The following is a 26,742-nucleotide window of genomic DNA, read 5'->3' on the forward strand; positions in this document are numbered from 1 at the left end:
CTTTGTGTTTGGACTTTATTTTCCTTCCTTTCTGGCAGAGACTTCTTTTTTTCCATCTATCCCTGCATCCTTCCCCATTCACATGAGCCAATGTACCACAACAAATTAGGTCACAGGCACTTCCAAATTTTTCTTTTGCTACTTCCCTCTAAATGTGAAAAAAAAAAAGGGGGGGGGAAGAAAGATTGCCCCCAAAAAGGGAACACCATGAAATAACCCTGGGGTTACCATTTATTCCACTGTTTCAGCAGCAAAAAGGAAACAGGAGGAAGAGGGAAAGAGAAAAAAAGACTAAGAAAAGGAAAACATTGATTTTTGTTAGTTTCAACAATGCTCCCCTTCTCCCTGCCCCAGAATTTTGAAAAAAATGAGTTTGAAATGAGTTTGGTTTTTATTTCTTTGTTTTTTTTCTCCTCCTAAATTACAATTTGACCAGCTCTAAAACCCACCCTGAATTTCAGGAAGACTGGGCTAGAGTATTGTGCATTATCTATATATTTAAAAGATTTTTAAAAATCCCTAGATCCAGTGTCGGTCTTGATTTTAGACAGAACAGAAGCAGAGCTGACTAGCATTTTTATCTCTCCTTTCAAGCACTGTTTTTTTTTTTTTCCTTGCTGTGCTTTGAGGGACCTTGAGACTTGCTACGCCTTGGCCACCCCGCCTGTTGGCTTACCCGATGGTGGAGTTCAGAAATCCAGTGATCTCTGAGAACTGAGGCCAGTCAAGCTCGTCAGTGAAAGCCATTGGGAGATTAGCAAATGATTTCTGAAAGAGAAATTTTTAAATCAACACGGTTTCACCCTCACAGACAAAAAATTCTTTCAGCAAACTCGAGCACTTTTTAGCTGGAGCATTAGCTGGACAGCAGCAATTGTAACTATAGATGTAGCGGTAATTATTTACGCACATACTTAAAAAGTTGATTCTTGTAAGACGGGCATATCAAGAGATGGAGGAAGGAAAAGCAGAAGAGATCTCTGAATCACATCTCCTGGCACCCTTTAATTCTGGAAGAGCCCAAAACTCCTGCTGACGTGGGGCACGTACTGCAGGTGCAGACCACCGAGGTGGCAGCTGTTTGCTGCAGCATCTGTCCAAAGGTGGGTCTCCTTGGGCACAGGAATAGATGACAGCGTGATGTCCCCAGCATATATGGCAAAGGGAGAACATCAAATTCACTCGAAGCTCCCTTGCCCTCTCCAGCAGGATGAACTACGAGCATCTGACCCCCTAAAAACCTCTGCCTGGTCCTCACTGCAAATTTCGGGGACGGCACTGAACCAACAGAGTCAGAAAGGCCCCTGAGCATGGCAGGGACCAAGGAGAAAAACACGTGGTCTGCCATAACCTTCCCACGCAAATAGATGCAACCTTTATCCTTCTCTGCTTTTGTGGATATTAGGCCCTAACGCTTTTTTTAAGCGACTGCCTCTGCGGAAGCCTCTAGGCAGATGCAGCCATGTTGCACATTCAAAACACAGTGCCCTGTTTGTTTCCACTTTGATTTGTGAATTTGTCAAAAATCATGAAAGGCGAGAAAAATGGCCTCGAGAAATTGTGCCACCTCAGAAGGACGAGAACATGGAGTAAATTTTCAGTTTCTCCTAGTCCGGGGTACACTCGCAAAGACAAATGCATAAATCCAGTGTGCTCATACTGAAAAACTGTGATGAAAAAGGTAATAACCAAAAGAAGGTCAAAACATAAAATCAGAGAACTTACAGGCTGGTTTAATCCGTGTAATTTATTAGCTTCATTTTCTTTTCAAGCAATTGTGGGGTTTCCTTAAACCCTCACTGCTATAAACAGCAAGCAGGTGGGTAATTCTTTCTCAAGGAGGGTCGGAGGTAACTGAGGAGCCACAGAAGAGCTAAATCTTGCGGTGCCCACCAAGTCCTCATTCCCAGAAAGTTATCGTTTAGGTGAATGGGAGTTATGCTTGAGTATATGCCTACGGGTTTTGACTGTAAGAGGATGGGGGGAGACTCAGGGAAAGGGGAGGAGAGGCGAGAAAAGGAGGGTTGTGGGGGGGGAAGAAATCCTGAAGCCAAGCTCTGAGCAGCCTAATGCACAGCAGATGCCAGTTTAAAGCATGTAACAGCATATTTGACCTACTTACAGTAGATCTGCATTAGTTACCAAGGTGAAAATGGGTCTGGCATAATTATCTTTCAGTTGGTTCTCTCTCTCTCTCTGTCATATATATATGTGTCCTTATGGGTATCTGTATATACATATATATATAAAAATTATTATTTTTTTAAGACTGGAGGGAACTTTCAAATTTGCCTTCTTCAAATCTGATAGTTTTGTGCACAAACAAGCGCTTAATCCAAGGGCACAGCTAAGAGCAGAAGTGGAGGGGTACAGTATGGCTTGGCCATTTGCAATATTTGCCTCCTTGTAGGTTTGCATTAAAGGTGACAGAAATATTGAAAGCATCACTTAGCATAGAACAAACTATAGATATGATCTCTTATAAGTCACAGCATATAAAAGTATAAAAAGAGCCCAAAAATGATTCAATATGTTTAAAACAAATCCTTCTATGACCAATTCTCTCATTATTTCCTGTTGGCACTCCAAAACAATATTTTCATTGGACAAGTCCTAATAATTTTTAACTGTTTTTTTTTTCCCTGCAAACTTAGCTTAAATATGAATTAGCCAGAACCTAATTGAGTTGCAAATTGGTTTGGAAAGGAACATTTGAGCCCAGAATTATAGTTGCATTTGAAAACTGTATATACGTTTAGCATTGACACTGTTCCAGCAAAGCACTTAAAGCCAGACTTTTGAAGATATTTCAGGACCGAAGGATGAAGATGAGTAATTAATGGAAATTTCAAAAGAATGCTAGACCTTAAACTTTGCAGCAATGTAGTTTGAAAAGCATGGTCTAACAGACTGCATTTCGCTTAGTCTCAGATGCAAATGTGTCCCTCTCTAGAGGTGGATCTATGTTGACTTTTAGCTTAAAACTCTTCTAAGCACAGCCTTGTTTAAATACCATTCTCTAGACTATTCTGGCTGAGAAACCATGCTTCAGCCTACGTGCCAGATTTTAGCAGAGAATGATTAGAAAGTTATTCCAGCCTAGCTTCAAATGCCGTATTTTAGCCTCAAATGCTCTAGATGAGTCTCATTTCGAAGGAATATCCTCACCTCCTTGATGTGTCCTATCTTGAAATATGGGGCAGCCAAAGCCATGGCTGATGCTAAATGCGCACATGCCAAGCTGCGCTTAAATGGAAGAAGGTTCAGGGTTGCTATGGCAAGAGATTTTCAAAATGAGAACACAAAAGGGCATTGGAAACCTAATGCTCATATGAGCCTTTAGAAATGCCAGTCTCAGAAATCCTGAAAGCACTGAAGTATCCCTTAATTTGAAGGGGAATTGGGTATTTCTTTTTATGCTGACTTTAATGCTGTTCAAATTCTTGTGGTAGCATTGAGTACCACAGACAACTTTCTCATTCTAAAAGTATACAAATAAGCAAGCCTTAGAGCTCTTGAGGAAAGCACAGTCTATCTTTTTAAAAAGCATGTATGGCATTTCCACTACGTAAAGCTGCAAGGGACATAAGTTTGAAATTAGCAAAATTATTACCTTCTTTCCCCCAAAATGCAGCATCTTAGTCATCACAATACTAGCAGGGAGAAACTTGCCTACAATTCACTGGATTTAGAGGGAAACTAGAGAATGTTCTTAATAAGATTTTCACAGATCAAACTCCTGTTTTCTCTAGTGGTGCAAAAAAATAAGTCAGTGGTATAAGTGTCCGGGACATCCCGAAGATGAAGAAATGCTGAATTCTTTTAATAGGAAATATATAGTATGAAAGAGTTACTTTAACCAAACCTGAGAACCCCTTGAGTTTGTGGGCAAATAGATATTTACAGAATTACAGATAGATGTGGGATTTATTTTTCTCTTTATTCAGCATGAAATAGAGATCCAAGAGTTTTAAAATGCATCTTCCTAGAAAGGGCATAATTTCCAGCACATTTATAAATACAGTGCTTTTATCTCCAGATAAAATTGTCTCTAAAATGAGATTTTAAAGTAAGCTTCTATCCCAGACACATAACAGAAAAATGCTGCATTTAGTAGCTATTTGGAAGTCAATTGTAAGCAGATGGACAGAGCAGCAGGAGCACAATATCCATCGCTAGACACACCAGTGTTTTCAACATTAGCTTTCCGCAAAAACCATCCACCTCAAAACCCCCCCCAGTATTTCTTCTGCTTTGCTAAACCTCATAAAGTGCATGTCTACTGCATCACACTTCATTTTTAGTGTCTGAGTTTTCAGGTCAAAGGAATGAACATTCAGCTCAATTCTTGCTGAACCTTTTAAAAGAAGAAAAGTCTGGCAAACCCAAAACCTATTGACAAGCAGAAAGCCAAAATAAAGTTGACTCATCCCCTTCTTACAGCTTACATAATTCTCTTCCTGTAATTGTACTCTGGGTGTTTGGGGATTTACTGGAGTGATGGCAGATTAAGGACAGAGCCACGTGCTCAGCTGCCTCTGCAGGAACATGAAGGCAGATATCCTCAGTGATGGTCCCAACATCATTTTCTCAGTGTTGCTGCACCTCAGCTAGGTCCCTGTAGGGTAGACTTTGGGACTCAGCAGTACCAGGTTGGTCAAAAACTTCAAAAACAAGGTACCTGCGACTTTCCCTAGTGCCACATAGGGTGGGGTGGTTTTTTTGTTGTTTTGGGGTTTTTTTAACTGGAAAAATAACATGCCTGAGCTATAGTGTCCACCTTGTGATGGACTTTTTCTACACCAAGTAGTGTCTCCGTACACTCTTTGTGGGAAGAACATACTCTAAGAAGGATGATAACTGTATTTGTGACTGGCTCCTAGGCAAAGGCTTTGGAAATAGCATTGGAAAACATGAGTCCCCACTCTGAGATAGTGGACGTCTCAAGCTTGGTGACAGCCGAAATGGGCTGGGAGTGCCTACAGTTGCATCAGTGCGGGCAGACTGGCGCTCACGTGCTTGCAAGTTCCCTCCCCAAAACAGCCTCCTTCATGAATGCAAGAACATGATTCAGGTCTCTGCGTTTGATCACTTAGGTTTAAGAAAACAGGAGGACCAAGATCATAGAATCATAGAATAGAATAGAATAGTTTGGGTTGGAAAGAACCTTTAAAGGTCATCTAGTCCAACCCCCCTGCAGTAAGCAGGGACATCTTCAACTAGATCAGGTTGCTCAGAGCCCCTGACCTTGAATGCTTCCAGGGATAGGGCATCTACCACCTCTCTGGGCAACCTGTACCAGTGTTTCACCACCCTCATTGTAAAAAATCTAGTCTAAATCTACACTCTTTTACTTTAAAACCATTACCCCTTGTCCTGTCGCAACAGGCCCTGCTAAAAAGTTTATCCTCATCTTTCTTATAAGCCTCCTTTAAGTACTGAAAGGCTGCAAAAAGTTGTCCCCGAAGCCTTCTCTTCTCCAGGCTGAATGACCTCAACTTTCTCAGCCTTTCTTCATAGGAGAGGTGTTCCATCCCTCTGATCATTTTCGTGGCCCTCCTCTGGACCCACTCCAACAGGTCCATGTTCTTCCTGTGCTGAGGGTTCCAGAGCTGGACGCAGTATTCCTGGTGGGGTCTCACCAGAGCAGAGTAGAGGGGCTGAATCACCTCCCTCGACCTGCTGGCCACGCTGCTTTTGATGCAGCCCAGGATACGGTTGGCCTTCTGGGCTGCGAGCTCACGTTGCTGGCTCATGTCCAGCTTTTCATCCACCATTACCACCAAGTCCTTCTCGGCAGGGCTGCTCTCCATCCCTTCATCCCCCAGCCTGTATTGATACCGGGGGTTGCCCCAACCCAGGTGCAGGACCCTGCACTTGGCCTTGTTGAACCTCATGAGGTTCACACGGGCCTGCTTCTCGAGTTTGTCCAGGTCCCTCTGGATGGCATCCCGTCCCTCAGACATGTCAACTGCACCACTCAGCTTGGTGTTGTCTGCAAACTTGCTGAGGGTGCACTCGATCCCACTGACTATGATGTCATTAATGCAGATATTAAACAGTACCGGTCCCAATACGAAAGGCACTAGGGGAGTTGATATGAGATGAGTGAATAATGCAACTTGATGCATTCGTTGACATGGGATGTATGGTAGGAGCATGTCCCCCTGCACTGGATTACACGGGGGGTTATTAGACTGTGAGAGGCCAGTGCTAAGAGGGCAGTAAGTTCCCGATTAGATCAGGAAATCCGAAATCCAGTATATAACCGCTTCCCAACAACAGTCTTCGAAATGATGGTGCGGGCATCTGAATTCCAAAGCTGTTCAGCCCAAATACCCATCTGGTCACCCCCGTGCTAATCATCCGGTTACCCAAATGACATCCAGAGCCTGCTTCAGTGAAGAAATATCTCACTGACATTCTCTTTCTTCCCTCACTCATCGTTACTGCTCCTTTGCATGGTAGACTATGTGCAGCATAATCAGGGAAAGCAACGATTCTGCAGAGCCTCTTAACTAAATTCTCAGCATCTCTCCTGAAAAATTATTTCCCCACCTAATTAGCTGTAAAACAGGAATTAACAGCTGCCACTGATGTGGTGCTGATTAACAGAAGGGCCCACAGCATTGTTACCAAGTGTAAATTCTACTTTGCACTTGTATATGTAAACATTTGTATACGTGAACATGTATAAGGATAAATATAAATAAGAAATATATGAAATATATAAAATATATAAAATAGATATGTAAAAATACAGAAAAATATTAAAGTAATAAAATAATACACTTAATAAATCTGAATTAACAGGCATAAAACTTTTTCCTTGTATACATGATAAAAATGAGAATGGGGGAGAAGTCCTATTTGGAATTCCATGTAGAGGGTTGAGATTCCATTGAAATGGAAATTAAAGCTTTGAACTGACTCTAGTATTGACTGTAGCGAAAACCATTTGATAAACTATTTTTTCCATGGATCTTATCAAAGAAATTTTGACAGAATCAAAGTGAAATGTCTTGAGTTTGACAGCACGGGGGAACAGCAGGTACATGAGGCTAATGCCTTATCCTCCCTTTTCAGAGCCCTAACTTCAAAATCTTGCTGTGGTCCCAGATTAAGGATATTTTCTGTGAGATTAGGACATAGACTTTCTGCACTCTCTCTGGTGAAAAAACTATCCCTGGATGTGCTAAAAAATTCTCCTTGAGGAAGGCCTTGCACTGAAAAAGGATTGAAGACAGTTAATTTGTTAATTAACCTACAGATGAAGGATATTTGCCAGTGGTATTTAATACTATACAAGAGACAACAGTATTGCATCTTCACAACTCTGAGGCAGCTAAATTGCTGTTATTGCTATTCTACACACAGAAAGCAAGACACAGAGGACAAGCAAGAGGAAGAGGCAGTGACAAAGTCTGAATTAGCTCAGAAATTTTTTTGCTAGCACTTTTGTGCTCAGGCGACATCTTTCTTACTTAAGATGAGCTGCAAATTAAATAACTTTTTACTATTGCTAGAGTTTAATCATAGATACTAGTTTTTTTTATAGGACTGAACTCTCTCTATCTCTGCATTAATATTTAACTGCTGTATTTTTGCCAGGTCAGTAGGAAAGCTTGCAAATAGTCGTAGAAAAGAATCTGTTCTTTCCTATCCCGAATCTCACGTACCCTAGACACCTGGGCAGCTGTGCAGTGCACTACCGTCGAGCTCAGCTAGCTGTAGGAGAGCTGCATTTCCTGCAAGGTAATTAGCCCAGCCCTGCTCTGTCCTGGCTAGCTATAACTGACTTTTCCAAGTTCCTCTACATTACCAACATACCATGCCGTACCCCTGTCAGAGGTTTGTCTGATGCTGCCCAGCTCGGGGCGCCCAGCATCTGAAGGGACATAAGGTTATCTATACTACCTTATGCTTTTACTTTCTTCTGCTAGCTCCAATAAATGGTATTTTAAGCAATATCTTAATGCATCCCTTTCTTACTGGGCTCAGAACAGACGCCAGCCCTGGTGCCTTGTACCGGTGCATGAGAGACATCTCTCCCGGGACTGGCTTGCGGTGGCTCTGGATCTGTGTGTGAAGTCCAGGCTTCTTTTTTACTTACTCATATACTGTATTTAGTTTCTCCAATTCCAGTGACGTCTTAACTCTTTTTATTTTATGTATGTACTGTGAGTGGAGTGACTACGAAAGGCCAGCAAGTGAACACATCCCTCTTTGCCCTCCTTGTCCCAGTACAGGGCAGCAGCTCTAACCTGAAGTCACCTTTTCTGCAAATGAAAGCAGCCCACTTCTCCCTTTCCAACCAGTCCTTGATCTTCCCCATACGCTGGCCAGATGGAGTTGAGCACTGAAAACATATATTTGTTGGGTCTTACACAAAGAGCACCAGTTCCCTTCCTGTGCAAGTTGCTCTACACCCATCAGACAGTAACAAGGTGCCATCAAAACTCACTTTATTATCTGCACTCCAGCTCCCGACCTGGAAGCTTCTGCCTCTGCATGCCATTACCAGCCCTCGACCCATCCAGCTAGTGGACCAGCAAGCTTCAAGCAAGAGAAATGCTTTCTAAACCTTCATTACAGTGATAATAAAATGCTGACATAGTCTAAAACTATTCTTGCCTACACGGCTCTGCTACCAGCGTTACTGCCAAAATCATCATCACCATCAGTATTATTACCATCTTTATTAGACAAGATAATCTCAATTATCATTAGTGCTAATTTATTATGCTCATCATTAGCTCTGTCATCAGTGTCATTTGTCTAATCGTTGCTCATAAACGTTTAACAAAGAAAAACAACTGCTAATCTGCAACATTTGAATCAGCTCAGCTCTGGGAACAAAAGTGGGAAAATACACAAATCTCTGAGACCTCCAACAGTGCTGTAACTACTGACATTTTGGAATAAGATTGTTCTCCAGAAAATGTCCATATCCTTCTTCTACAGAAGCCAGTGGAGGAGTAGCAGGTTTTGACCAGTGACCGCGGGCAATGACGATCTGTCTGCTCACCCCCATGCAACAGATCCTTGCGCAGAGAAGGACAATGCACAGTCCTCCCTGGCCAGGGAGTGACACTGGCTCAGGGTAGGAAACAACAGCAAAGGACAGGAACATACCCGCATGTTTATCTCCACCCCCCAATTGCAGTTGGCTGGAATGATCTTTTCCCCTCAATTATTTCATTCCACGCCAGTGAACTGCAACAGCTGAGGCTCAGCATAATTCACAGTCAGGGGCATTTTGTTGTTGTTTGAAAATGGGAAATGCTGGGATACTGCCCAAAGATCGACATCAGTGTGGTAGTGATATTTTACAGTCACTACAGAAACTCTTCCCTTTAGGACAAGTCCATTATAAACCCTTGGATGACCCTCGAACACCTGCAGAACCCATTTGTTCAACAAGCCTCAGAGCCTGAGCACTGGAGTTACTAGACCTATTTCACATACGCCACAGATGAGGGAAAACAATCCAGGACATGTCATTCCAAAGCCAGATGCCTAAAACAGAAGTTCCTGGACTGTCAGCAGGGTCACTTCTGCAACACTAGCAGAGCAAGGAGCCATACCAACAAGCCCGCTAATGGCAAGACTGATCCCAAATACAGCACAGGTCTCCCTGAGCCGCAGGCACGAGTGTGGAAAGCCAAATGTCCTGGTTTATGTCTCTGGCACAGCACTGGGCCACCAAAGGCAATCTCTTCCCTGACTCAATTGCACAGATGTCGGAGGAGCAGCGGTAGCGTAGGGCTATGCTTTTTTATCTTTAGAGGAGCAGCTGCGGGAGGGCACTGACACATGTGAGACCATGACTATAAATTCCAGTGCAATGAAGCATTTTGCACTTGTTCCCCTTTGGCAACCTGCAGACAGGGGAGAAAGCAAATGGCAACCCGCAGCAGAGTGGTTTCGGCAACCCGAACACGATTCCTCACCGCTGACATCTGCGTGACAGTCATCCACTCAGGAGGGATGTGGAAGTGAGCACCAGCCGAGTCTCCCAACAGCACGACCCCTTGCGAGTCAGCACCTAATTAATGCATTTTATTAGTCACATGAGCAGAAAGAGCAAACTGAAACAGAGGATGGAAAGCAATCCTACACAGCAACAGCAATGGCAGGTGACGGAGTCATGGGGTGACTGGCTATACCACCCTTCACGTGGCTGAAATGTTCAGTCTCTGCAATGGGATTTTCACTCCATCTGCAGCAAAAACTGACTAACAGACATGTGCCAACAACTCTAGAGAAACAACCAGGTACTGGGCATGAAAAACAGGGAGAGGTCTTGCTAATCAGAAAAAATCCTGGTTGTGTTCAAGAATGGATGTGTTATTTCAGCAGAGGCTCTGCTGTGCAGCCAACATTTATTTTTACTACCCATAGAATACGCATTAAAAAGTACTTAAACATTTAGGGAAATCAGATTACTCAGGAAATTGCTCAAAGCTCCTTATAACAGAACTGGATGGTGGATGTGCTACTCATACGAATATTTCTGCTAGAACAATCTGGCTGGTTTATAATTAATGTTACTTAGCATTTGTAGATTGCCTTTCATCTAAAAATGTTGCAAAGTCTTGCCAGGCAATCGTTCATCCCCAGGATGCTGATTTAAATGTAAGGCAAGGTGAGCAGCAGCTGTAGTCATGGCTGTTTAGTAAGGGTGTTATTTGTGCATGTGTGTATACACAGGCATCCACGCTGCTGTCAGGGAGATCAGCTGATGCCATCACTTCACCTCTTTAAGGCCTTCTCTGGAAAAGTATCAGCATGATTGCCGGTATTTGCATTTGACCCGGAATTGCAACGGGTCAAACTGGACAAATGCAGATGTTAAACTGCTCTCCTGAACCCCAAGGCCATCCCTCTGGGTTAGGCTTCAGGCACCACAGAAGATGCAGAGGTGACATCTCCATTTGCTGCTGTCCCTGATATATGTATTTCGAATTAATAACTGAGCTGGCTTTTAACAGGAAATTACCAGCAGCCTGTGCTTTTCATGTTTCATCTTTGCCCATCCTCAAGATAAAAAAAAAAAAAAGATTTTGCCATTTTGCCATTCTCATGAAGTTGTAAAGCCCGTTGTCTTTCCCCTACATTGGCAATGACCGTGAAAATATTAAAATATTTATGAAATGAATACAAAAGACACATTGTTTCTTGTATTGACTGTAAAGATTTACCTTTGCAGAATTTCTCCTCATAGGGAATTCCATCTTTTGGATCCACGCCCTGTTGGAGGAGAGAAGGGGCAGATGATAGTATCTATCTAGTGCCTGAGAAATGGCAGTGCAAAAACAAGGCTGAGAATTTAGTTCTTCTTGAATGTTTGCCTGCAGGAAGCACTGCATCATAATAATGATGCTTTCCATTACATTATTTTAATAAGTATATGTACATTTAAATTAATTATAATAGCTATAATTTAAATAATCATAAGCATCAATAAACAAGCTTCGCTCATAACTGCTTCCCCTATGTTTCCTTAGTTTTTAATAAATACAGTTTTATTACTTGGAATATCAAAGGCAGTAAATAAATAGGAGTATTCCAAGTCAGTTAATAGACCAGAATAAATAAAAAAGAAACATTTGCAGACTAATTCAAAAGGAGGTAAAAAGAGAAGCAGCAATCAGGAGGGAAGTGTAAGATGCGACTTCATTTACTTACCCATATGCCATTGCAGTTAGAGTCACTTTTCACATCCCAATTATCAGGACTAAAACAGAGTTACAAAAGGATATACAGTGTTACAGAAAATACAGCAAAAGGGGCTTTTGAGGAAATCCGATCCTTTGTGCCATTTTTCACTAAGAATATAAAATAATTAGAAAGAGGTTTTTTCCCCCTTTGAATCCAGGAGAGGCAATTTTTCCTAGCAAAATGCAACATTAATTTAAAGTTAATACTGGAAGTTGCCGAATGAAACTTACCCTTTTAGCCTGCGTATTCACTTAGGTGAAGTGAAAGAGGATGATTTTTGCAGAAGACAGACCCTTTTCCCCTGCCCTTTTCCTTGCTTTTAAGTGTTCACTGAAATCCACCAAGCCCCTCACTCCACATTCAGTGCAGGGTAATGAGGATTTGCTCTGGCCCATAACACAGATTAATTAGCTCAGGCCTCTTTTACAGGGAGACTCCATCTATTCAGTCCGGCACCACACAGGGACTCTGTAAGCCCACTTCTGCTAATGCAGGTGTGCTGCCCAGGCTGCTGGCACTTAATTCTTCCAAGCCCACACCCTTCAACTCAGCTTATCTATTCACAAGCCAGTTAATGCCTAGGCTTTAAAAGCAGTCCTGGTTAACAACTTCTTAACAAACCCATGGTAGAGGAAAGCTCTATTTTTGAAAGAATATTTTGAGCACAGAATAAAATAGCAAGAGCGAGGGACCAAGGCCATGCTGTTACGACTGGCTGTGCTCTCCGTTTCAGGTGTGCATGGAAGTCCATGCTCAGGCAGCTGGGAAGTATTCACCTAGAAGATATGCACTTAGAAGGGCACATATTTAGCTCTACGTTCCCACGAACATAACATGAGGATTGGATGCTGGAGCTCAGCAGCCAGTCACGAGCACCACTGTTTTGCGCTCCCGCCCTGCTGCTCCCTAAAGTAGCCACAACCCACAGTAACCCAAGTGGCATAAGGCTTGTAAGCCTCAGCAGCTTGGTTTCCCTCCCCACCTTTGGTCTGTCTGACCAATTTTGGCTGCAGACGCTTCAGAGAAAGGAAAGAAACTTGTGCATTACCCCAGCTAATGCTCCCCATCCCTGGGCTCGATCATCCTCTCTTGTCTCCATCACAGCGAAATCAAGCAACGAGCAGTGATATGCTCTCTTAGAGTATGGTCAAAACCAAATATGGAGCTCGTTCTTCAAGAAGCCACAATTATTAGGAAGCCTTTAAAATAATTAAAAGCTTTACCGTCTGCCAGGGTACACGGTGGTGTTTTTGTCGTTGCAGTCTCTGCCTCGCCAGTGATAGCCCCTCAATGTCTAAAAGCCAGGAAAAGCACACAGATAGGATGGTCATTGTTACTCTTGCACTTTTAATTTAAAATATCTAAAATGAGAATCTAACTCAAGGTGTAGGAATAAAGCCCAGTAAATGGGTTGTATTCCAGAGTCCCTTTGCTAAGCTTTAATAAATGACATGTTGCGCACTTTGGTGCAGAAATAAGACAAGCTGGCAATTTAATTTGGTTTTTTATATGACTTCACTTCACCTCTTATTAATTCAGTAAACAGACCACTCAACAGCAGAGCAATTTGCTTCTGCAGGGAGCACAGCTTTGTGTGTGCATCTCCCCAGGTGGCATAAATGAATGATTGTTTTTTCATCCAGAAAAAAAACCCACCTCTTATGACAAAAAAACCCTCCATTTACTTCATTCCTATACCTATTTTCACATGAACGAATAAGGCTTTGCAGAAAGTAGGAGGAATCCCATAGACATTCTCATTATCAAGGGATTACTGTACCAAAGGAAAGGCTTTGCTTACTGGAAAAGTACTAAATTTATCTCCATCAAAATCTTCAAAAGGCAGTTTATTTCTTATAACACTGTAAAAAACAAAAACAACAAACGCAGTGTTAACATATGGAAGGGAACCTATTCAGAAAGAAAAAAAAACGGTAAAGCGTACAGAATAGATAATAGCTGGCACGTGGTTCACGGCTCCGTATTCAGTTTTAGCTCCGTGCTTGTACTTCAGCAAAGTGATTCTGTCTGAAGGAGCACATTCTGATTTCTTTCAATGTCTGCTGACTGAGCTCTGGAGGTGAGGCCGATGGACTCTTGTATGGCTGCAATGTCAAACCTTCAGTCCCTAAAACAAACTAGGACATCAAATCTGTAGTAAAAGTAAAATTTTTTTGAAATAAGTACTACACTCGGCCTGGCAGATCTTGCAAATCTGCCAGATATGAAATACTAATGGAATTCCTTCTACCTGGGAAAGAACTGCAGAATGGGGTCTCATGCCGATGGAGATTAACCTCCTTTTGTTAAAAACAAATGACAAATACCCTTTCTCATATTCATACCTCAAGTCTTTACACTGTCCTTCTCCTGTTGTGTTCAGTCTAGAAGACTTGCAGTTTGCATACCAGGCTGCAGCTACACACACAAAATAATATGCTTATTTTATAGGGTAAAAGTGGATTTAATATGAAGAAGGACCATAAACGCTGAATTCACAGGTGGCCTTATGCTTTATCTGAGGATCCCAGTCTCATTTTGCAATTTCTGTATCTAGTCCCACAAACTTCTGGCCATGCTCAAACATATTTGAGAAAAGTATTTTACCTTGATTTGAGCAATGGAGACCTGAGCCCTCAGTGATCCCCCTCAGTGCTTAATTACATTAACCTTTGAAAATTACATCTTTTTTTCCCATTGTGACTTTTGTTTCCAGCAACCATATAGGTTTTAGCAGTACCTGAAGCAGGTGTTAAAATGATGGTGTCAGCTCTGTGCCCCTTGCTTTTTAGCTTGGACATGTGCTAGCCTTCACATGGTGCTGCTCGAGTGTGGCACCTCTCTGGCTACGGGACACAGCTTAGCTCACCTACACTGAGCAGCCTTTCATATTTGGCTCAGCAGGCAGCACTCTTTGAATGATATGCTAGTCAGCTTTTCCTTGGAAAGTTTTCTTTCCCAGTTTTTCTAACCGCTTGAACTCATCAGAGATGTTGAACCTGGCTCAGAGAGCAAATAGGTGCAATGAGGGTGGATTCCTCAGACTGCATGAGCATCAGGATAAGAAAAAATACAGAGGAGACAGGTGACATGCACTCCTGGTGAGGCTTGTAACCCTTATTCTGTCTGTAATCAATAATTTCCACATGGGCTACTTCTTCTCTGCAGTAAGGTTCAGTTGTGAGGAACTGGCACAGATCCAGACGAGCTAAAAAAGTCCAACTGCCAAACATGTTTTTTGTAGCTACAGAAAGAAGAAAGAAAAAACCAAAGAGAGTGAGAGTGCATGAGAGAGAGATCAGAAGAGTTGAACACATTTGATCCAACATATGACATACAATTTGATTCCTCCTTCCACTGTCTGAACTCACGAGGCTCAAACTCAGATTATTTGTCCTGACTTAGATTTCAAAGTCACTTACAAGATGTTTCATGTTAATCAATCTATTCCCAGTAAACTCCTGATATTTGCGGTTTCAATTAAATGAGCAGAAATAGGTGAGCAAGTTAGTCTTGGCAGTCAAATCAGTCAAAATATACTGCTGATAATACTGATTTATTCTTAGATTTGCTTGACTCTAACTCATTGGAGTACATTGACAAATATGTTTTAGGAGTAATAGGCCAGCTGATGTTCGTGGCCTTTCTCAGAAACTGACTCAAAGTCATCACTGTCATAAGTTGTTTTTCTTGTCTGCCATCCACCTGACTTTCTTAAATACCTTGAGATTCTCCTACACTTTGCAACTGCCACTTAATTCATGTTCCTCACAGAGTTATATAGGTGCTGGTGGCCTTCCTGCGCTGAGCCATGGGCACCGCAACTGGGTGAACAAATGAAATGGAGAAGTCTCCTGGGCTCAGGAAATCTCAGGAGAAAATTGGCTCCCTCTTGGAGGTGTCATGTCTTTGAATGTGTCGTATATTTGACCGCTGGGACCTGCTAAAACTATGCAAATATTTTAAGTACTGAAAAAGCACAGATTCCTCTGAGGAATCTTACTTACCTGGACTCTGTGCAACCTCCCTCTATGCTACCTGGACAGTGGGTTTATGAAGGAAACCAACAGAAGTAAAGTATAGGAAGTTTTGGTAACTTGAGGATGATTTTTGAAAGAAACAAATGTACCGTATTCTGTTTCTGGTTAAGGACTGAAAACTTTATACATACTATTTAATCTTCTCACACAGGTTAGCCAGAAGAGGAAATGCACATACACTTGACAATCCCGTGAAGCTTTTCTGGAGAGGAAGAAAATAAAAGAAGATGGATGCATTAGTTCATAGAGCCGGCGTGGCTTGGGATATTCAGTGTCAGTAAAGTCCAGAGCTGAATCATGTATTTTCTGCCTAGAAACATCTGAAACTCCAATGATGCTTTTAAGGATGCTACATGCCAGAGGATTTAGGCCTGACACAGCAGTCAACTTAAGGATTTCGACTGAATATTTTACAAACCAACTACTCCTGCTTTCAAAGAGCTGTAAAATTAAAAAGGAATGAAGAATCTCCTGTGAAACTCTCCTGTCTCCTCCCATGTACCCAAGTTTTTTTTCATTCTTTGTAAAAATTACTGATCTCATGTTTGATAAACATGATGGTATCTGACACTTGGTGTGAAATTAGTGAAAGCAACACATTGTGGGCCATGAGGCTGGTTTCTGCATGCTCGGGGAAGGGTGGATAAGCCGAAGGTCAGGAACAACCCCAAAGAGAGGTGAAATGGGAGGATCCAGCATGTGCATAGAATGCCCTTGATTTTTTAATGAGATTTTTACCTGGAAATCTCATAACTAGATTTTATCTTGGTCAGACCTGCAAGCTGTAAAAGACAGCTGCTGCAGGATAAACTCTTTCAACATTAGTTGGCCAATCCAGTTGAGGTTCCAAGTAGCCAGTAGGCTTCAGAAGCCAAAAGAGACCTTCCTAATGAATGCTCAAGTTACAGAAACATTGCGCTGCATCGGCAATCAATCCCACAAACATGCTGCTCATGTGGCTTCACTGTAAGTTCAGGTGGTCTTTAAACACTGAGGGCATTCAAGTGGTTTATAAATACAGAGGGCTAGTCGGTTCACAGTCTAATTAACTGTATTCACTAAGGCTGCATTCAGCATGTAAATATGGAGCAGATGAGCAGACAGGCATACTCATAACTTTATGCAAAGAAGGGTAATTATTTATGTGGCCATAGCACTTAAGAGCTCTGCCTTTGGACCAAATCCCTTGTGTTACACACTTCATATACACAGAAAAAAAATAAGATGGTCCTTGCCCTAATGAGATTACAACCCAAATCTAACATAAAACAAAAGATAAAGGTTGGATACAGCTCAGGAGAGAACAATGAAAGATATTAATCACCATGAGGGGCAGTAACCCCAGCGTATAAAGCTCTGAGTGACAAAGGAGAGCTTCGAGGCAGCACTGCAGGGCAGTGAGGCAGTGGTGCCGCGGTGCGTAGAGCATTGCCCTGCAGCTCCAGGGAAGGCAAGAAGGTGTTTGCTTAGACAGATAACAAGGGGTGATAGAGATGAGGGTCTTGGCTGCCCAGAGCAGGGGGTCAGCCACAGCAATATGTCATGGCCAGGTTCTCAATGTGGAGAGGAGGGCTGGGGTAGTGAAGAGGGGATAGAGCCCCGAGTACAAAGACGGTAGTTGATATTTGCACTGATGGCTGAAGTGACCAAGCAGCAAGGTAAAAAAGATTGGTACCTTCTGAGGGAGACCTGCAGCGGAGGTGGAGCTGTAACAGTGCACTTTCTGAAGGATGCAATAGAGAAATCAAAGGAGAAATAAAGGAGGAAAGTCGGGGAGACAAGAAATCCGCAAAAAAAACCCCACCAATTAACTCTCTTCAGCTCTGTCCAACACACTCAAATGACAAGGCTGGAGTTGCACTGGTTTGGAGGGGACCATGAAGCGGAGGGGGTGTCGGTGAAGTCAAAGGAGAAACCAGAACACAACCAGAGAAGAAGTGGATAGAAATGGCCAAAAGCAGCCAGGGAGTGGGCCTTTCCTTGAGCTGAAAGACCAACCTTGTCCCACTGCCGTGGCTCCAGCTGCCCTGCGCTCTTCCCCGTCCCTCTGCACCTCTGTATTTAAGCTCTCTGCCAGCCTGGCTGCCTCGGGGCTATGTCCTGCAGCACGGCAGGGATGCAGATCTCCTCTTTCCTCTCTGTGTGTGCATACCAGGTGTATGGCCAGGTAGGCAGAGAGCACAAGAGGTGCGTAAGCAGGATGCCAGCTTTTCTCAGAGAGCTTTGCAAACCTATGTACGTCTTCCTGGAAAGAGGAAAGAAACCACTTCCCCCACCTCCTCCATATAGGACTAATCCCAGCGCTGCCTATAAAATCACTAGAGGCTCTTAAAACTTTCCATCAGGCTAATATTTGCAGTGTCTTCATTTGAGCTGTCGGCTTTTCACTTCAGCCTAAGTCACAGCATGCAAAGCCTTTGAAGTTAAGGCATCTGGAGCCGAAACTGCACCAGAAAGACAAACTACATGGCTTGCAAGAAATAAATACATAAATAAAAACCTCCTTTCATTGTGCTCACAGGCTGTATTTAAAGTCTACCCTTTGCTGTAAGTCAAATAAAATCTTTCCTGGCTTTTTCTCAGCCACTCGTTTGAAAATTGTTGCTGACTGGATCTCCGTTAGTTTCAAAGTAAGACTATCTGCAGCCCCAAAGACTGCCTAACTTTGGTGGGAACAGTTGGCATGATGGTGCCCTTGGAAGTGGTATGGGCAATGATGAGTTGGGCTTTGAGGACCAGCTGCAGCAGCGCCCCAGAGCCCCTGGCTCCCCAGCCTCCATGCGTCCTCACAGCACATGGGACAGGGGGGTCCAGACGTAATGGTTCGGCTCTGCTTGGAGGTGTGCAGGAGAGCAGCTCATCTGCTCTTTGAGGGTATCTTGGTCTACTCTCAAAAGGCAGCAAGGAGCACAGGGTTAAAAACCGGGATAACCTTTGCATGTGTAAGTGAGAGAGCGCAAGAGCACAGGTGAGCAGGCACTACAGAGTCCTTCCCAGCAGAGCCAGGCTACGATTGCAGTATGTGTTTTTGGGAGGAGATGGGTTACTTGCCCCTGTGTAACATGAGTGGGTGGGCAGGAGACTGGTTCATGCTCCCCTCTGCCTTGCAATTCCCTTTTGGTTCCCTCCGTGGCTTCCCACTTCTCCCGCTGCCAGGCTGTGATTTGCAGGGACCACGTAGTCGTGACAGGATTGTACGCATGGTGCTTGCTCTCATTAAATGCTACAGCCACGACTCTATTTGTCATTCTTTCACTGCTATTGCTCAAGGATGCCTCTTAGTATCTTCTCCACCCATAAGAAAAGTTAGTGCTAGAGGTGCTCACAGTGATTGATAACACCAATATTTTATTCATTGCCCGTTAACATTCCCTAATGACATTTCTGTAATTATTTTAATTGGTTTTACAAAAAAGAATAATAATGAGCCCCTAATGCTTGTTGGTGTTTGGTTTAAGCCAGTCGCTCACAGATGGCTCGCTACTTTTAATGAATGGAGACATTTATTAGATTTTTTTGGGTTGTAGCCACTTTCACCGCATCTCTACATCTGGAAAATACCTCTTCTTTTTCCCAAATCCACAATGATCCTAAGAAATGCCCAGTAAATACGAACCCCTGGGAGCCAGACAGACCTCCCATTCTCATTACCAACAGCCATAATCACAGCTCTTTTATATGCACAGTCACACACAGCTGCCAAGCAAAGATGGGGACAGCTAACTTGCAAGAACCTCTTCAGAAGGCTTTCCCCAAACATGCAAAGGAGCAAAAGCAGCCAAAATAGCAGATATGGGAAGAATGAGGAGATATAATTTGAAGTTTCTGTGCAGCATTAGCCAGAGCATAAAAAAGGCCAGGTGAATGTTTTTCTCGCTCCACTGGTGTGGATGCAGAGATGTCCTACCACAGACAGGACGTTTCTGGATCCTCACCCACACATGCAGCCAGGCAACCCTCTCCCGAGCAGCAAGAGCACCTCAGCTGCTTTGGCCTTTGCTCATTGGCACGTGTATCTGCCTGGGCAGGTGAACAGACCATGATTTGGCAGCGTTCAGATTGTGCAGGTGATTTTCTTACTATTTCATCACGTGCTACTTCTCTGGGATATGGGGCTTTTGCAAGCGTGATACACGCTGTGCTCTCTCCTGGAGATCTTCCTTTGTGTTCCTTACTACATTGTTTTTCTGGATTTGAAATGAAATTAACTGCAATCTGGGTGAAGGGGAAGTTGTGAGATACAGTAATGCCTCTAGAAATGTTATTATTTTTAATTTTCTAGCTTTAAAACAAGTTTCAGCAAGGGCCATTACAGGGAACATGCTAGGAATAACTGCAGGAGAGGCCCAGCCAACCACATGATACTTGTTTTAATCTGAGCTGACCTTGTATTGTGCAGTTATGCAGTTTTAGAAATACACTGACTGGAGAAACCCAACTATGACCTTGCTCCTTCTAGCCGGGGCACAGTTTGCTTGTGCCTCCCACTGGTAAATGGGCAACTAGGTGCAGGAAGGGGCCACGGGCGTTGCAATGGAGATTGAGAGAGGTGTCTGGGCATTGGGCAGCTTTGAGGATATGGGAGAGTAGAGGCAAGCTGGAAGGAGACCTCACTGCACTCAAAGATTGATGCCAACCATGCTGCCCTACCCAGGAGAGCCTGAAAGGATGTGGCATGCACGGCCCATGAAGGCCAGATGGGGCTGGCCATGCAAGGGACACAGCCCTACATGCCAAGGGTGGAAGCACATGCGAGGGAGCCAAGGAGCCCTGTGTCCCAAGGGACAGCACCTGCACGCTGATCCTTCTTCATCCCCACACCCGCACCCGGGCTCTGGCTGAGGACCTCCTTGACTCAGAGCAACTCGCTGCAGGTGTCAATGTGAGGACTTGGACCCAGGGAAAGGGGATTAGAAATTTCATGTAATTTGAGCGGAAATCTGAGGCCATCAGTAGCACAGCGCTGAATAGGAAGGAAAATGAATAAGATCCTGCTGGTTGCTGTTCTGCGGGAGCTGAGACCCGTCTCTCCAGCACATTGTTTATTTCCCTGGCTTGGCAATTTGGCAATTGCCCAAAGGCTAATTAGGCACCTCAATTTTCACTTTTGTGAGTAGCATCACAGTAAGGATTCAGGAAGAAGCAGTATCAATAATTTCTTCACAAACAGCTAAAACATTTGCTCTGCATTAAGTGCCTGAAGACAACTGGAAACAAACTCTATGGCTGAGCTGACTCATATTAGTGAACCGAGCAGAATAAAAGCTGCCCTTCCCTTCTCTGCTACCCTTTGGAGATCCTCTATAAATCTGAAAACTGGAGGAGGTGGAAAGATTTCAAATCCCAGTTTTCAAGTTTAACAGGCAAAGGCAGCCTCTCACAAATAAAGGAAAAATATGTAGAATTTGCATTCAGGTCATTGCTTGAGTTTCAGACAACCCCACAGTGCAGTCACTGTGGTCTGAGGCAGTGCCTTGGTTCATGAGGCTCCCTCTTACATACGGCTACAAGGGCCAGGCAGGGATGATAAGGGACAAGGAAGAAGCGTGGAACAAGGAGGGGCAATAATAAACACTGCAAGAAGTTGGAAGGAAGAAAGGAAACTTCTCTGGACAGAAAAACACAGGGCAAAGCTGAGTGGGAAATTCCTGCTTTTGTAAAAAAATCTAAACAAAATCTATACCTGCTTGTATTTTGTTTTAAGGCTGGCTGCCCCACGAAAGGCGAGTTGGGCTGTGCTGGTTTTGGCTGGGATAGAGTAGCTAGTATGGGGCTATGTTTTGGATTTGTGCTGGAAACAGTGATGATAACACAGAGATGTTTTCGTTATTGCTGAGCAGTGCTTACACAGAGCCAAGGCCTCTTCTGCTCCTCACATCACCCCACCAGCGAACAGGCTGGAGGTGCACAAGAAGCTGGAAGGGGAGACAGCAAGGACAGCTGACCCCAACTGACCAAAGGGATGTTCCATACCATATGATGTCATGTTCAGCATATAAAGCTGGGAGAAGAAGAAGGAAGGAGGGGACATTTGGAGTGATGGCATTTGTCTTCCCAAGTAACTGTTACATGTGATGGAGCCCTGCTTTCCTGGGGATGGCTGAACACCTGCCTGCCGATGGGAAGTAGTGAATGAATTCCTTGTTTTGTTTTGCTTGCGTGCGTGGCTTTTGCTTTACCTATTAAACTGTCTTTATCTCAACCCATGAGTTTGCTCACTTTTACTCTTCCGATTCTCTCCCCCATCCCACTGGGGGTGGAGTGAGCAAGCGAGCGGCTGTGTGGTGCTTAGTTGCCGACTGGGGTTAAACCATGCCATGGACTAGTACAAGCAAACGTCTCGGTGTGAAGCTAAACTATGGAGCTCATAGATGAGATCCGCAGCTGCTGCACGCATTTCAGACATAAATTTATGTTTTGGATGGATATAGACTGTTATCCCTACTCTGCAAGCAGTCTGTATTTTTCATGAGTTTTTTTTCTGCTCTCCCCATACTTTCATATTTCCTCTCTATTATTTCCCTCTTCTTCTTCCCAGCATCACCTGATAGAGAAGATCCTATACCAGATAGGAGTGAGTCAGCATTCAGTTCAATGCTGATCAGGTGGATTCACGATCAGGCATAATATAAATGAGGACTCACTCCTGATAAAATGCAAGTACAGTGTAAAACACCCCGATGCCACTGATTTCTTACCAGGTCCTTGGAAGTCTTCATCATCCTCTTTGCTTTTCTTATTGCAGTACTCAGCCCCACCTAAGAGAGCAAGAACAAAATAAAAAAAAAACAGATCAGCCTCACAGTATCCTACCATTTTTTCTCCCCATTTCTTACCTTTTTTTCAAAATATATTAGTCACAGCACAAAAATGATATATGAGTCCACAAACTCATCATCAGTTACTTTTTATTGGACTAACAATCAATTATCCAATCACCCCCTATGAAACTCCAGTTGCAAGAGTTCATTTATTTTGCTCCAGGGCATCATTTATTTCTTAAGGAAAAGTCCAGATCAGTCGGAGAGCTGAGATTCATATCCTGACTGCACTGTGTGAGCTGCGGAGGACAGACTTCTCCAGTGACCCCTACTGAAGAACAACTCATCCATTAGATGGCCAAAAGAGGGTTACCTGTGCAATGTCGGTCTGACTTGCTGTGGAAGGGTGCAAAGGAAACATTTGGTCTTGCACGGATAAGGGTTATACTCAGCTGAGGTTCATCCCAGCAGGGGAACAGCTGGTGCGTGGGAAGGTACAAAGCAGGGAATAGAGTTTGGAAGGCAAATATCCTGCTTAGGATCTAGGAAAGTTAGCTTTTTGTTCTGGAAATACCTGCCCTGAAGGGCAAGTTCTTGCTGACAGTGGCAAGATTGTTTTTCTGTTGGGTCCATGCAAACTTGTGCTGAAGAAGCATTTTGGGATTCCTCCACAATATGTATACCTAAATAGAAAAGAAGAGTGGGAGAACTATTGCAACAAAACACCTTGGAAAGGCATCCTTATCAAAGGAGAACAGGTTGGCCATCATAAGGCCATGGGTTACAAAGAAGTCAACTACTGGTGATACCCCAATACACACATGCTCCTCAAAGGAGGAGAGGAAATTTTGTGCAAGGGCACCATCCGTGAGTGTGAGTGACAGCCAGGGACCAGCACTGCTGGGAACAGGAGGACGGATGTGCCATGCGTGGTGCAGCAGGGCTGTGGTCAATCGTACACCAACGGCCATTTACCATGGCCAAGCACTGCCAAGGTCCTGCTCTCCAGCCTTCCTCGAGGCTCTGCCCTTGCAAAAACCGCAATCAATACATTTTTGCAGCCCACCTGGCCCTGGGTCCTGCCTGGCTAAATGCTGAGGCATGGGGAGTAAGCAGGGACTGTTTCTGCACCGTACTGTTAAGCGTTTACCCCTGGCCTTAAGGAATTTGTCCTGTATCACAGCACAGAAGGACCACACTGGGTTTCCTACCACGAGGACTCTTCCCAGTCATGGAGGTGAGGAGATGCCCCAGATATGCTCATGCAGTCCAAAATGTTTAAGAACTGTTTAACAACTCTGATGAACAGCACTTTCTAAATTCAGTCACATCTTCCCATAGCAAAAGAAGATCTCACCACTTCAATTAAAAAAAAAAAAAAAAAAGACAGTCACAGGGGTCTGGGAGGGTCATTTAAGTTTGTACAATGGGTGCCCTGCTCATGAGACAGCCAGTTGCTGAGTGCCCCTGAGATGAGCTCAGCTTGCAGACTTGGGTGCAAACTTCAGGCAAAAGTATTTGCTTTTGGCAGGGTAACACCAGCATGCTCCCCCCTGCTGCTCTGTTTTCACTTTTGGACAATATTCTTCCATCTCAATGATAATTCCCATATGTTGTCCTGCATTTATCAGGCCACCTTTGCAAACAGTCATATCTGTGAGGCAGTATCTGTGTGATGGCCTCTGTCCTTCCTCTCAATATTCAGCATGAAGAAGGCTGAAAATACTGCCCATTTGCCCTCTTTCAGAAGGAATAACTGCTTTTGCTCTGTAGGCTTTGAGGATCAGTAGAAAAAAAAAATTATAAAAAAAGGAGATAAAAATCAATTACTTTTGAAAATGTTTCAAATGGAAAGAAAAATCCGGTGTATCACAAACACGTTAGCACTTTGTTTCTGATCAAAATTTTTAGCGAGAACAAACTGTTCTGTCTGACAATGACCTGCCATCAGTCCCTCCTATAGCCCAGCCTAAGGACATAACTGCTAGCTTAACACCTCCGTCTGAGGGCTCTGAGGTAAAGTTCAGCACAAGTTTATATTTATCTGGCTACAGCTACAGGAACTCAACATGGGGCAAAAAAGTATGCTTCGCCAAGTGGTAGTATTAAAGCATTTGGAAAAAAACAAAATATCCCTCGAGTGATGGCACCTTACTGAACAGCTTGGAATATTAAAGCAGCATATATTTGCATTTAAAGCAATCAACAGTTTTTTAGTGGGGATAAAATTTAGCATGTCATTATAATTGATTTAGACAGTGATCAAAGCAAATAATTAACTGTGATATTCAAGGGTCAAAAATTTATAGTGAACAATATAAAGGGATAAGGAAGAATAAGCACAAGCAACAAGGAACACAGACTTCTAAGTTATTGCGTTTTAATATATGTGTCATGTTAATATATGTGCTTAATATATGTTTAATTCATTGTGTCTATAGTCTTATAAAAATCTTGGTATGTCACAAATAAATGAAAGATGCTAGGAATGAGCCAAGACACCATTTCCTAGTTTCTTCCCCCTGGGCAACTGCTGTCCCCAAAACCAAACATGCATCTTGCATTTGCCGTAGTTATGTTGTACATTACTGGCTGCTGTCATTTCTGCAATAAAATAACTTGAGAGACAGATGAGGAAAATGGCTTAAAAGTGAGTTTGGTAGATGAAAGATTTCCAGAGAAGTAGAATTTATCAATCCCTTTCTGCGGGGCGGGGGAGGAGAGACCTTTCTTGCTGTCTGCAGCAGAGCATGAGAAATGCACGCTTCAGACAGCTAGAGCAATATTGCACGCAGAAAGCAGAAAACAAGGGACGAAAAGCTGAATTGCCCCCGCATGTAGAAAACGCTCTCTGAAATGCTAAGGACGAGATCTTCTCCCGCTGCAGAAGTTACTTCAGCCAGGACTCCGGGGTGGGCTGCGGAGGACTGGCAGCTGAAACACCCACCCGGGAGAAAACACTCTCAGTTTCACGGGTCACCTGTAATCCCTGGTTGACACCCAGCATGTCAAGGCTGCCACCAAAGGCCATACAGCCCATACAACCTCTCTTGCTGCAACTCGGCCAGCCAGCAAGCAGCCTCCTCTCTTTCTCATGGCATGAAAACACCGCCGAGGAAGGGGCTCCCTAGGCTGCAGCAGCTGATGGATGAACTGGCAGCCGCTGCCCGGAGGGTGTGCGGGGGCCCTGGGGAGCAGCCAGCTCCATCCACCCAAATCGGCACAGCCCTGCCGCCCGGCGAACACAAGATAACCACAGCATGGATGGGGCTGAGGGCAGGGAGGTCACTGGGATTTCATTCACTGCCTTCCTTCAATGCTCTCCACAGAGCGCATATATTCCCAGTAATTAATTTTTTGCAAATAGATCTATTTCTCATCATAAACAAACACATGAACCAACACTAATTCTCTCTCATTTATCACCCTTGTTAGCCAGCTCTTTCCCAGGAGAGAAGATACTTACAAAACACTCCAAGTTTCCCTTCTAACTCATTTTCATCATCCTTTTACTAGGAGTACGCATACCAAGGTACCAAAACTCTGCAAAGCTTGTTAAACGATACCAGCAAAACTGGGATTTGTTCTACAAGTCCCACCTTTCATCCTGCAGAGGCTGTAGGGGGAATCTTTATGATTGCACAGGACAGTCAAGCCAAGCAATATGTGCTCTGGATGAAAAATAGGGACCTTCCCTGCAAGCCCAGATCTAAAATACGCGAAACCTGACTCGGTCCTTTCTCCTCCCGGGGCAATTACTCTGACTTCTGATAATTTTACACCACTTGTTTCTTTTGGACTTGGACTCCGTGTGTTCTGGATGAAACATTTTGATTTACTTTTTCTAGCTTGCCTCTGCAAAACACAGTCAGCATCCACGAGCAACATTTCCTTGCCCTCACACTTTTGTCTGCCAGCCTTCCAGCCCAAATGCCGCCACGCCCGTGGGTCGCCCAAGACTTGTTTTCAGGGTTGTCTTGCCTGGGTTAGCTTCTGCATCGGTACAACACAGCTGCATGCAGCACCCTGCAAAACCCACGCCACCCTGTTTTCTTTGGGTTTATTTGGTGGAAGGTTGGGGTTGTGTGGTTTGCTTTTTTGGGGTTGTTTGGTTTTTTGGTTGGGTATTGGTTTTGCATCTTATTTTCTGCCAATGAAGAGGAGCAAGGGGAAATGGTGAGAAACAAGTGAAAGAGGAAGAACTAGTGCTCAAACTG

General features: G+C 43.7%; 1 protein-coding gene across 1 annotated transcript in view; it reads right to left on the reverse strand.

Moving 5' to 3' along the window:
* The window catches only part of AOAH (acyloxyacyl hydrolase), an 83,228-nt gene that overhangs the window by 30,448 nt on the left and 26,038 nt on the right, over positions 1–26,742 (reverse strand). The window contains exons 6-13 of the mRNA XM_075143088.1: positions 22,463–22,522; positions 15,896–15,966; positions 13,526–13,586; positions 12,948–13,018; positions 11,692–11,740; positions 11,205–11,253; positions 9,954–10,048; positions 677–768 (exon numbers count right to left, since the gene is read on the reverse strand). Of these exons, the coding sequence (XP_074999189.1) occupies positions 677–768; positions 9,954–10,048; positions 11,205–11,253; positions 11,692–11,740; positions 12,948–13,018; positions 13,526–13,586; positions 15,896–15,966; positions 22,463–22,522 (548 nt within the window). The remainder of the gene's footprint in view (positions 1–676; positions 769–9,953; positions 10,049–11,204; positions 11,254–11,691; positions 11,741–12,947; positions 13,019–13,525; positions 13,587–15,895; positions 15,967–22,462; positions 22,523–26,742) is intronic.

Source organism: Calonectris borealis, chromosome 2 (genome assembly GCF_964195595.1).
Source record: "Calonectris borealis chromosome 2, bCalBor7.hap1.2, whole genome shotgun sequence".
NCBI classification, from domain to species: domain Eukaryota; kingdom Metazoa; phylum Chordata; class Aves; order Procellariiformes; family Procellariidae; genus Calonectris; species Calonectris borealis.